General features: G+C 55.3%; 1 protein-coding gene across 11 annotated transcripts in view; it reads right to left on the minus strand.

The window, feature by feature from the left end:
- The window catches only part of ADARB1 (adenosine deaminase RNA specific B1), a 142,514-nt gene that overhangs the window by 39,623 nt on the left and 90,008 nt on the right, over positions 1-12,883 (minus strand). For 7 of the 11 annotated variants that reach the window (XR_006718150.1, XM_045501137.1, XM_045501135.1 and 4 more), the window contains 5 exons: positions 11,208-11,282; positions 6,775-7,709; positions 3,052-3,166; positions 847-1,015; positions 69-217 (listed from right to left, as the gene is read on the minus strand). Coding sequence is in view for 10 of the 11 variants with exons in the window: in XM_045501134.1 (XP_045357090.1) it covers positions 69-217; positions 847-1,015; positions 3,052-3,166; positions 6,775-7,709; positions 11,208-11,282 (1,443 nt within the window). In the remaining variant the exon portion in view is untranslated. Of the gene's footprint in view, positions 1-68; positions 218-846; positions 1,016-3,051; positions 3,167-6,774; positions 7,757-8,861; positions 8,939-11,207; positions 11,283-12,883 lie in introns of all 11 variants that reach the window. The other 4 variants (XM_045501129.1, XM_045501131.1, XM_045501132.1 and 1 more) reach the window with 3 other exon arrangements.

Raw genomic sequence — 12,883 nt, forward strand, 5'->3', positions numbered from 1 at the left:
CCATCTGTTACTATGTAATCACCAATCTCCTCGAGACGTTGCTACTTGCTGAGCACTGGGTCTCGTACCTTCCAGAATCGGCTCGTGCGGTGAGAAAATTCTGGCGTCCCCACAGGGAGACGTGCTGATGTACAGATGGAACTGAACGCTCTCCTTCAGCCTGAACCCGCCGCGCTCTGACTTCTGAAAGATGGACCTTTTTTGATCGTCTTTGCTACTGGAAGGAAAAAAGTTGCAAAAAGGAACTTTAAAGCTGTAGACAAAGTTTAGTCTACCATAGTTGACGATGACTTTCAGAGGCCAGTGTTTTCACCAGGGTACAGATAAGCTGCAACGAGAATATCTGCATGTTATGATAATGAACCCAGTTCCTGTCCACTCAATAATGAACAAGTTATCGGAATGCGAGTGACCTCCCCTCCTCCTCATTTAGGACTTCAAAACAGACGACACATAGAGACCGGTGCATAAAGGTAGCTTAGACAGTTGGTCTGCTGTCTTTGTGTACGGTGACCACGATGGGTGGCCATGGTCCCAGGTGGCTTAGTTCTGCTCACACGCATGCTGCCCAAGACACTAGCACACGGTCTCGAACAGACTTCAGATCTACGACTGCGTCAGCGGTCAGTGCACGTGCGTGTGTGTGGCACCTGGCCAGCTCTCGTCTGTACCTTGAGCATCAGGGGAAAATGGGACCCAACCGCACTGCTGCCAATAAAGTTACTGTTTTAATTAAAGAGTTTTTCAGAGATTATAGAAACAATGAAAGGTTTTGCAGTACATTCTGATGGGAGGGGAATATTTTTTGAAAACTGCTCCCCTTAGTGATTTACTTAGTGAACTTACTTTAAGTAAAGCTCAAGCTGTGTATAAAGAAATCTGAGCAGGGACCTCCGAGCTACTATCTCCGCGTGGCAGTCATTTAACGCAAGGCCACGATCACTCATGTACTCGCCATTAATGCACTTTGTTCCCGTAGAGACACTTATCACCTTGGCATCTTTCACATCTGTGCCTGAAAAACAAACGAGACATTATTCCTCCGAAGGCACAGGCACGCGTGCCTACCTGTGCTCCCGGGGTCTGCGTGCCTTCTCAGTGACTTCCCTTCCGGGCTGTGAGCCGACCACTCGGCCCATCTTCACGCGCACGCCCGCCCCTACTTCCTACCAGGGCAGACCCAGGCTCCGCAAAGCACTTCCCGCTGAGGACTCGCTGTGCAACGTTTCTGGGAAGCCAACCTCCCTGCCTCTCTAGTGCACAGACTCTGAACCTAAGGGACTCATTTCCTCTGGACTCGGCCCCGCTGGCTACAGGTAGGGAGCACCGGGTAAGGGTCGACTAACCGGTCTGGCAGTTAGTTTTGAAATTAATAGCAAAGCACTAAGGAGGGTACGAGGAATGGCTCACAGAGGGATGAGGAGGAAAAGAGAAGTAACTCACAGTGTCCTGCCTAGGAATGCCTGTCACCATCTAACTGTACTGGGAGTGAAGCCTGCTGGGGACTTCGGGCACGGGAAACGCCTCCACCCTGACAGGCGCGGGGCAAGGCCTGGAAAGCCTGACGGTAAACCACACTTGCTATCAGCTGAGTGCAGGGCGTGCGCCCCAAGCGGTAGTTAGGTGAGGGTTTCACTTCAGTCCTGTGGGGTCCCTCTGAGGGGCACACGACCACTGTCTCCATCTCAAAGATGAGGGCCCTGAGGCCCAGAGGGGTCAGAGCCCGCCCAGGGTCATTCAACCACGGGGAGCCGGAGCTGAAGCAGGCCAGGTGACGTCAGGGCCACGGGCCAAGGGCTGTGTGGTGCTGCCTGCAGGCGTAAACTGTGGTGCTGAGCAAAGGCCCCGAGTGAGATGCACACACCACGATGCAAAACGCCCCGGGAGCCGGTCCGTGCCCCCTGAGCCCAGGAGGAGAGCCGCACGGAAGGGGCCGCCCGCTGCTCACGCCTGCCGCTGGCGGAGGCCCAGAGCCTCGCCCCGGGAACGCTGCATGTCAGTAGCTGAAGCATTCACCCCTCGGGCATGTCGAGAGCAGCAGCAGAGAGAGAGGGAGAAACGGAGACAACACAGGCTTCAAACCCCAAATTAAACTGGGACCCCAGGTCACGTCCAGAGCCCTTCATGCTACCGCAGACACACTCTCAGCTGTGCCACAGTAAACACATCGTGCACGAAAAAGCCATCGTCATTAAAGCAGCAGTCACGTGTCCTAGGGCATCGAGGGCTGGATCAATGCCAAAGGTCATGGAATCACATCCTGCCCACAATCAGATAGAGGAGAGCGACCTCGGGAGAAAAGGACGGAGCAGAGACCCCACAGAGGACTGAGGTGTTCTCCCTGGCCGGCAGGTGTAGACAGATAAACCACTGGCTTGCTCTCTGGCCCTAGGGCCGGATGTCTGCACACGGCCAGCGGGGCTGAGTGGACGGCTCAGTGTAGAGGGCCCCACAAGGAGCCTCAGACTCAGCCCCAGCCTGGCCAGCTGCAGGGACCCAGCAGGGGGCACGGCTGTGGCCTCCTGCTCTTGGGGTGGTCCAGGAGCAGGAGCTGCTGAGCGTTCTCACCCCCGGGTGAGGGAAAGAACTCAGAGAGGGCGCCTTGTCCTGCTGGGACTTCTGGGTTCATTTAATAAGGTTTCATGTGTCATCCCAAAGCGTGCTTTTTACCCAAGCAATTTCTGCTCTTGCTAGAGCTGCTCGTCTGCCGATAAAAGTCACACACAAACTATCTGGAGGCATCACCATTAGTTGGGAAGTCAGATACGTCCCACTTTCAAATGACAGAAGTGCATTTTGCTGCCCTTTTCCAGAGTAGATCAAAACCACTCATTTATGGTTACAGGAACCAGACATTAATACAGTGTGCCGTCTCCAAATAAAAAATTGAGGTTAAGAAACTGAACATTTGAGGTGCAATTCCTACGTTTGCACATGACAAGGACTCTGAAGAATTAGGAAGATCGTTCCCGTTAGGGTCCCAGAGATGGTCACAGTCTGACCATCTTCCCCTCTTTTCTAGGCGTGAAGAAAGGCACCCCGATGTTTTACCTGTTGTCATGACGATGCCGGCAAGAACTTTCCTACGTGCGTGAGGAGAGGAGAAGTTGTCCGTCAGGTCACCGAACTTATCCAGCACCAGGCGAGCCACGGCGTCCGCTAACACCTGAGGACCACAGCAGGGAGTCAGGGGCGCGGCCCGCACCCGCCCTGTGCACACCAACACGGCAGTCCCTTCAGAGTGGCCTCACAGACGGCTTCTCTTTTGGAAAACCACACAGGGAAATCTGGCAAACAAGTGCGTGTGAGTGAGCGTGTGTGTGTGTCTGTGTGCTTTCCCTTCAGAACGCTCCCCGGAGACAGAGGTCCAAGGATTTCGAGGCTCTGGATGGACTCCTTCAACGGATCTCACAGACAAGGACGGTTCAGAACCGGTGCCCCCCGTCTGGTCCACCGGGATCCCCTCAGACGAGGGAAGCGAGGCCACCCCGGGCCACCTGCCCCGCACGCCCTCTGCTCTGCACCAGGCTCTCCCAGCCTCCGGGGCCACACTCCCGGGAGCATCAGGGCTTGTGAAGGAAACGAAAGTGCTTCTCTCCCTCAACACGGAAGGGCTGCCATCGGCTGGAGGGCCGGCGGGGCCAGGGAACGTCAGGGCAAGGACAGGGGCAGTGTGTGGAAGCCCGAGCCCCACGGCAGTTCCCGCAAGGCACCTGGGGCCAGGCCGGGGAGCAGGGTGCGAGTGCCCACAGGGACCCCTGTCTTCCTCCCTGCCGTGGGGCAGCCAGCCAGCCAGCTTCTCGTGCCTCGGTTTCTCCAACGTGGAAACCAGCCTCCCTGCCTGCCCAGAAACCAGCGCTCACGAGCATCCGGCAAGGCGTTTCTCACTCGGCCCAACCGGCCGCGGGCAGCACCAGCAGCCGCACTCTCCAAGGGAAGGGGTGAAGGGCGCCTGGCACGTTTCCATGCCCACAGCCTGCACCGGAGGACGCTGCTCAGAAGCAGACACACCTGGCAGAGCGTGGCCACAGTCCCACTTTCACGGCTCACAACTCATCTCGGGTATCAGGGTTTGGGGAGATGCCGCCTGACGGGGGCATGTGTGAAGAGCCGTGTCCCCACCGAACCCACACCTGTCTCGGCAACCAAACGGCCGGATCCAGTGTCCTGGCTTGGCCCCTAGGAAAACACTCCCCAGATGAACAGACACGTCCCGCATCCCGAACGACGACTTATTCTGAAGAACAAAAGTTGCCATGAAAGCTCTCCTGCTGCTGCACGGGAAAATACCAGGGAGCCCAGGAAGACTGCGCTCGAGCCAGAGGCGTGGGCGTGGGCACAAGACGCAGGGCAGGGCAGCAGGCCTCCCCCTCCCTCCCGCCTCCTGTCCCACGCGGAGGGTCCACACCACACACGTGGCTGCAGGCCACACGGTGGTGAGGCTATCAGAGTAAGGATCACGTGTTCCAACTTATATAAAAGAACAAATCCTAAGAGAGGCTAAGCATAAGCCAGAGAAAAGAAAAGCGTCTGATGGAAGGTTTGGCAAAGTTCTAAACCACGGAGCTCAGAGATGTGCAGGTCGGGCCCTTACGGTGACACGGACTCGTGAGAGGCAGGCACTTGGGGCACCCGGACAGTTTTTCTTCCCCTTAAAGAGACTGCGGTCTCATTCCTACAAGTAAGGAAGAGACTCTCCCTCTGCACGTCGGGCGCCACACGAAACACACCCGTGTCCCCACGGCCCCAGGCAGCGCCCAGGAGCTGCGAGGCCCCGGTCCAAGGCTGGCTGTGGCGCTGGCCGCTTGGTTGTGCCGCGTTAACAAAATCCACTACTGACAGGGGCTGTGGCCGCATCTCTGGGTTTAAACCCTGGGCCACCACCAGGAACACGATGAAGGCGAAAAGTCCTACGAGCAGGGAGGGCCGGCCCAACGCCCTCAAGGGTTACTCCAGGAAAGCAGTGAGGATGCTCACCGTTCCAGGATGTACGTCTGGAAACCTCCGGGCCAACGGCAACACAGTCCAGAAATAAAGCTGTAAGGGCTGATTCTGCGAAGGCCACCCCAGGCCCTCCCAGGAAAGCACGAGCATGTCCTGAGCTCCCGAGGGGGCTCCAGAGACACCACGGTGGGGGCGCTGTGAGCAGAGACAGGACACCTAGCTCCACGCCTGCAGGCCCCCTGGGCCCCGACCAGAGGTTCAGAGACGACCACTGGGCGCCTGCAAGAACTCCAGGCAAGTGGCATCAGGCAGGGCTGAGAGCACCCCACCCTGTCCCTCACACGGGATTCCCATAGACGCCCCTCCCCAGTGAGGCCCCCCGGCGCCCCCGGTGGAGCAGAAGCATGGGGCCAGGCCGGGGAGCAGGGTGCGAGTGCCCACAGGGACCCGTGTCTTCCTCCCTGCCGTGGGGCAGCCAGCCAGCCCGCAGCCAACCCAGGTATCTGGGGCTCACGGGGTTCGCCTCAAACACGACAGCAGGCGCCACAGGACTCAGGTGGCCTCAGACGCTAATCTGCACCCAAGCTGGAGCGCACTGAGCCACGGAAGCCCGAAATACATCCTCTCTAGGGGGCCAGCTTGTGGAATCTTCTGAAAAATGTCAGCAAGGGGTCAAGAGGGGAAGCGATTCTTTGGTTCATAAAAGACCAGTAGAAATTCTGAATGGGTTACTTTATACTGATGCCGCATTTGGTTGCTTTAGGCACAATAAAGTTTCTTTTCCCAAAACCTTGCACTACTGGCCATCTCGGGAGGTTACCCTGACTGTGTCCAAAGACAAGTGGGAAGCTGTTGCATCCTGGATTTTTCTGAGACAGATGCAAGTTGTCCCATGTGGCAATTGGAGCCCTCCATTTTTTTCCCATCAAACCAGTTCAGATTTTATCTTCAGCAGTAATACTTTGACAAAAAGGAATAGAGAAAGTCATCAGGTTTTCTCTCTAAAAGAGTAATTTTTACACTAGGCCAGAAAAAACATCTGGGTTTCCAAGAAGAGAAGCAGGACGTAATCAGAGTCGTAGGACTCAGAGATGCCAGCGACAGCAGTTTCCCCCTCCTCTCTTCCCTTTTCGAGTCAGCCAGGAGCCCGCCCTGAAACCCTGTCTCCACCCGGGTCCCACGCGGGAGGGCCGTCCTAGGCCAAGCAAGTGTGGCCACCTACCCCCAGCCCAGCAGGAGGGAAGCCCGCACGGATCCCAGGTACGGACTCCCGGGCCCCTGGAGTGCCACCAAAGGGTCCCCTTCCTTCTCCCACCTCTGAGAGGCTCACAGCCCTGCTACGGTTTGCCCTCTGCCTGGCTGGCCCTCGGCCTTGGGGACCGTCAGAGTTGCGGGACACCCGCCCTGACCCGGACGCGGGCAGCCTCGCTTCTGTGCTCGGGACTCTCCGGTGAGACTCTGCAGGGAGCACCGCTGAGCTGGGATGTGGTCCCTGTGCTCTGGTCACAGGCTGCTGTGGGACGCGGGTCCCCACAGAGGCGGACCGCGTGGGAAGGGAGCCACAGGCTGCCGTGCAGAGTGGGGCAGGGCTCAGCCCGGAGGGCGCGAAAGGCACTGCTCTGGGGGACGGGGTTTTGTGGGTCGTGCCCGCGTGTGATGGCCCTGGACGGGCTGCCCGGCACAACCGGTGCGGGCAGGGCAGGGACACCTGGAGCCAGACTTACCGGTGACGCGCAGACGGGGCGCCAACAGCGACAAGGAGGAGCGAAGCCCTGTCTGAAAGCACTGCCAAGACACGGCCACCGTTCCGGCAGCACCACAGTTCCTCACCTGCGGTAAATGCAACTGAAGGCCCTCGCTGGGGATGGGCTGGCGAGACGGTGTTTGATCCAAGTGCAAATTAAAAATGGTCGCCAGAGCAGACTGCGCAGCCCGGGCCTTGGCGAGCTTTTTGTTCCGGCCCGAGCCCTCGAAGAACTGGCCGTCCACCACCACAGACATGACAAAGCTCTTGGCGTGGCTCTCCCCGCTCTCCGACAGGAAGTCGTACTTGAGCCCCGGCCGCAGCTCGTTCAGGATCATCACGGGGTTCTTCCCGCTCGGCGGCGGGAACGGCGGAGGGCCGGGCAGGGGAGGCTGCGCGAGGCCGGCGGGTGCCGGGGACGCGGCCAAGCTGAGGTCCCCGCTGGAACTAAAGGAGTCGTCCCCGTTGGAGCCCAGGTAGAAGGGCGCATCCGACCTGTCCGGGGTCTCGAAGCCGTTGAAGAGCGTGTCGGGGAAGTCAGCCTGGTCGGACGTGAAGTCCGTGTTGGCGGACAGGGTCCTCCCCATGGCCAGGTGGGCCTCGGAGGCGTTGGGGAACTGAACGAAAGAGCGCAGGGCCTTCTCCGCGGCGTGCAGCTTGGCCTTCTTCTTGGTGGGGCCGGAGCCCTCGAACACCTGCCCGTTCACTTCGACGGACATGACGAACAGAGGCGCGTGCACCGGCCCCGTCTGCGACAGCAGCGCGTACTGCAGGCCGGGCTTGATCTCGTTCAGCTGCATCAGGGCGTTCTTGGGCAGCGCGGGCCCCGGCGGCCGCCTCCTCTTCTTCAGGCGGAACTTGGCGTGGCCATTGCTGCCCTCCTCCAGGGGCCGCTTCCGGCCGGTGCCGCCACCGCCCCCGTTGGAGAGCGGGGCGCCCTCGCCAGGCCCGGGGGCGCTGCCGTCCGTGGGGGGCGCGCTGTCCAGACCGCAGCTTTCCTTAACATCTGTGCTGCTCGAACCTGCGGTGCCCAGAAAGAGTAACTTACAACGCCTTCGTTGCAGGATCTTGTAAATGCAAAATTTATAGATTCCTTTATCTCTCTTTGTAACTGGTTAAGTGATGTGTGCTTATTCACTCTGCCTCTGGCCGTACGTGCAAGGGCTGCACCTTCACCCCAAGAACTGCCACCTGCACCAAGACGGGCAACTGTACGTTTCGCTAACTCATGGCCAACGCCATCTGCGACTACTGTCCCCGACTGCTTTTGCGTTCAAGGGTGGATTTTTAAAACAGTTGTTTTCTACAAGAATATTCTGAAGCACCTAGAGATGCTTTACTCAAGCTTATCGGGGTGTGGGGTGATAAATTAATCCTGAAAAAGCTTCCCTCAGTAAGTCCAATGTCATATTGACACACATTCTCCTCCTTTTCAATGTCACTTGCTCTGACCGCGCCCACACCGGGCTCCGGACCGCAGCACCTCCCAGAGCAGGGCCAGGATTTACAAGATGCACTCACAAGGAATTAGTGTTTCAGGGTTAGAATATTCGATCACTATGTGCGGTCGTTGGATTTAGTCCGTGAATCAATCTGGGAAAACTCCTCATGTCATCACTGAGGGATACAGCCTCACTTCTAGTATTAGCTTACATTTTTTCATGACATACAGGGATCGATTTATCTCTGAATCCTTAATATATTCCACGATAGGAAAAAGTACATAACAAGACATAAAACTGAAGCTGCAAACAGGCCACCACTTCCTAACTTTCTAAGTAAAGGCAGCGATTTTGTCTTTTTTTAAGAAACAAATATTTGACGGATTGACGGGATAAGCTGCCTATCCCACCTTTTAAAGGTAGTTTCTATTTGCAGTTAATGAAGATAATTTTAAAACTCTCTAAGTTTGGCGAAATAAATATGATTTTAACTTCAAAACGGGGAATTAAAAGGCATTTACTCTTCTCTGTAAGTTTATTAAGCTTTTTTTAAAAAGAGAGAAAGAAACAATTCCCTGTTTTCCCGGCTCATCTTCATAGGCCATCTGCCGCGTGAAGCGTAGGAGTAACGACCGGGGCCCTGTCAGTGGGACTGCATTGGAAGACCTTTCGTTAGCGCTCAAAGATGTAGCTAGTAACCGAAATAATTTTTACACGTGTAAGCAATTTACAAGTGCCCTGACAAGGCGGCCCTCGGGTCACGGTACATAATCTAGAAGTAGATGCTCGTGACGCTAAGCAAACAGCACTGTGGACACGGGAGGATAAATGGGACAGAAAGTCCGACTGACGGCCACCAATCCCCAAAGTGGAAGTTCTCAAACTTCTGGGGCGGCCGGCCCTCAGCTGGGATGTAAAGAATAACCCTGGCTTAAACCCAGACCCTGGGAAACGGACTCTGCACGGAGGCGGAGGTTGGGAGGCCGCTGACCTCTCTCTGCAGACGTCAAATACTCCCCAGTACTCCCGACACACACACCACTTCTCCCAGTTGACAAAGCTGACGGAATGGACACTAAATTTTCATTTATAACATCCTCCAGCAAAAGCTCGATAGGTTACTCCTTTCGGTGCTCGAAGGAAACAAAGGTTAAAAAGGGCAGAGCAAGACAGAATTTAGGTGAACGAATAGGCAAGAACGTCACACGTCAGGTGACTGCATACATCCTGACGCTGTTGCCAAACAGGATTATCGACATGGAAAATCAGGCCGTGCAGACACACGCGCAAGTGTGTTCCATCACAGACTCACTGTCTCTGAAACAAAGGCTGTCCTTTAGGAGATAAAAATGATCAGTATTGGATTGACAAACAATCTTGAGATGTAAAAGAAAAAAAAATACGCTTCCTATAATAGAGTTCACGTAAATTCCAAGTTGTTACTTGCTTCAGAAGCACTCAGACACTGCTCGTATCCCGTCTTATCAGAGGTGCTGCTGTGTAAAGGAAACACACACTGAATTAGACAGACAGACCCTGCTATCACAGCTCTTCCTGAGCAGACGTGGGCGCGACGTTAATTCACGGACGTGAACGCCACCCAATAAAATCTTTGCTGCTTTTCAAACGGTAGGAAATGTGGGACCTCACCACAGACCTCCAGACCGGAACCCGCATTCACCCTTCAGGAAAATCACCCAGAAGAATCCTTCATCTTGGTGAGTTACCACAGGATCCGCGTGCCGTGAAGTCTCCACCCACGCCAGGCGGACAACAGCCCGCGGCCCCGAGAAAAGGAGGCTTGGGGGACACGTGCTCACACGGTCCTCACGGGGGGCTAGTGCCCGGGCAACAGTGGCCGTGGTGAGTGGAGCTGACGAGCAAAGACAGGCTGCGCCCCAAACAGGTCTTAAGAGTAGGCTCTGATGGGGACACCAGCCAGAAGACAGCACCCTGCAGGCAGCGGGGGAGGGCAGCGCCACGGTCGCGCTTTCCCACACTCGCAACCGCCAAAGAGCACGTTCTCCGTGTGGTTTGTGCGACCAAGGCCCAGAGCACTGCAGAGCTCGGCGGCCCAGGAGGCGGGAGTGCCCTGCCCGCTGAGCTTCCGGGTCCTAAGTGGCCGCAAGCCCAAGCCCAAGGCCTCAGCTGGTCGGCCCTGGGAGAAGTCGCAGGGAGACGTACTGAGCGGTGTTCTAGTCACGGTGACCAGTCTCGGTACGAAGTCACCCGGCGTGCATGCCTGCCCTGCTCCTCCCTGGGCACGACCAGACTCTGCAAGTAAGGATGCAGATCAGAAAATGGTGTCTTCGCTGTCATTGCCCCAACTTCTGTGGGAGCCTTTAAACCTTATCCAAATGCACTGCTCTCAGGGATTAAACATAAAACAGAAGGGACGAGTGCATTCCGCAAACTTCTTTCGGTAGAGAGCACCACTGTGGGGGGCCGGGGGTGGGGGGAGCTGTGTGCCCCTGAGGCTCGCCACCCTGCTCCACAGACGGGACAGTGTGGCAGACAGAGCAGGCCCCATGGTGAGCTCCGGTCCACAGCAGGCCAAAGGCTCGCCGAAGTCTCGGAAACTTAAAATCAGCAGGCTTGTGGGAGCCCCCTTCCCTCAAAGCACAGGGAGAATTCGCTGTCTTTGCAGGGGAAAATTAGCTACTATTCTCCCAAATGACCAAGTATTTCAATCAATCCCAAAGGGTATCTTAGATTTGCACACATGAAAACCCAGCCACTGGTAGGAGACCCACACCGTGACATGGCATGAACCCGTGCAGCTGTGAGGCACGTGCATCTAGAGACACGTGTTCTCCCTCCTAGTACACACGTGTCGGTCCCAGAACGATGGCAGTGGAAGGTCCAGACAGACGGCTGTGAGGAAAATGCCCACATAAGTACCAACACCTACTGCAGGGAACACATCAGAAAGTTAAAACATGCCACCGTTAGCAGCCCATTTCGCAGGAAAGGAAATCACTTTTCCCAATTTCGTCTCATTACAACTATTTACAAGAACACTACGATGGTAACGGAGAATTAGCTACTTGACGCTACATGATGGGCCCAGGTCTTACTCATGTTTTCTTCTTCTTCTACATCCATGGCAAAGTGCTTGTGAGGGTCTCTTGACTGGCGGAGACGGTTTCTGTCTGAAAGACAGCAAGAAAATGACTTTGAGCGTGCCCGTCGCATGAGTACAGGGGGTAAGTCCGCTGTGCGGGAACCACTGCGACAGAGGTACAAGTGAGAGGAGAAGCCTTCACACGAGGAGGGATACTCTGTCGTCCAGCACCGAACGTGGGGATGCGCCCACCGTTCTGGCACGGTCCAGGACACCAAAGGACCGCCAGCCGGGGCCGCGCTGCCAGGAGGGACGGCGGAGGTGGAAGGAGACACGGCAAGGGAGGCGCCGTCTGAGCGGGGCGGACCGTGCCGGGGACGGGGCCCTGGAGGGCAGGGAGGACGAGGACGGCTCGGAGACAGCCTTCCCATGGGACGCAGTGAAGACACTCCATGTCACAACAGAAGACAACAGAGCCACACACACGCCAGCCCATGCCATTGGCCATTGGCCATGCCAATGGTCACCACCGCCCAGAGCACTCTGGTCTGGCCGGAGCAGGGTCACTGCAGGATTTCCCCCCACTTCTTTTCTTCGTCCTGAACAGCACCTCGTGTGGGTGCCACTAAAGGGCACACACAGCTGTTCAAGTCGGACCTCGCCCCTTAGCCACCTGTGACTTCCTTTGTTGGCAGGAGAAACCACAGGCACCCTCAAGGAACAATTACTCCGGTTCTCCGACTGCGAGCAAGTTCAAAGCCCCGTCTTCCTGAATACTGTGGCTGTGCTCTGCAAGGCTGTATGAACGCATTATCCATAATAAAGGACCCCATCAGACGGCGAGCGAGGAAAAGACTGCAAATGTTCTGGCCACAATCTCTTTGTATAGAATAAAACCGAAATAAAACTTACACTGTAAGTCACTAAAAGGCAAATCTGGTGCTTTCAGGATAATGGTAACGAAAATGTGCTGAAATAGGCACACGTGTCGTAAATATCCCTCAGGTATCTAAAATGTGTGTTTTCATGACAATCGCGTGTTAATAATGGTGAATCCCAACATATAACTGGCAAATTTGTTGCTAAAAGTTACATGGGTTTCTATTTGGAACCCTTTATTTATTTTATCGATTTAAGTAATCTCTGCCCCCACGTGGGACTCGAACCCGCGACCCCAAAGTGAAGACCTGCTTGTCCCCCTGACTGAGCCGCCGGGGGCCCTCTATTTAGAGTCCTTTATTCAAGAAAGTGTTCCACGTAGTTTCAAAAGCATTGCTATTTTGTATTGATTAATTACTTCATGATGTATTTGCTGAAAATGTATTTGGTGCAAAGCACAGGGTAGATACTATAAAACCTAAACGGATCAAGTAGATTCTGCAATTGAGAAATTTAAATATAAATATCACCTGAGTAGCTGATCAGATTAAGGGATTATTAATTGTTTCAGGGGTGGAAATGGTGCTTAAATTTTAGGGATATATTCTGAAGTACTTACACACAAAATGGTAACATCTGGGGTTTATTACTATAAACTAGCACACAGTGCGAGTGCAGGGAACAGCAGACGTGTCCGGGTGGCACAGAGGGGTCGTGCTGGTGTGCTGATGCCCGCTGATGGGCACGAAGGCTTCCATTTGCAATTCTGAATTTGCACGTGCTTTAACGTTCCCTTACGGAAAGTTTTAA

The sequence above is a fragment of the Leopardus geoffroyi genome, chromosome C2 (genome assembly GCF_018350155.1).
Source record: "Leopardus geoffroyi isolate Oge1 chromosome C2, O.geoffroyi_Oge1_pat1.0, whole genome shotgun sequence".
Classification (NCBI taxonomy): Eukaryota; Metazoa; Chordata; class Mammalia; order Carnivora; family Felidae; genus Leopardus; species Leopardus geoffroyi.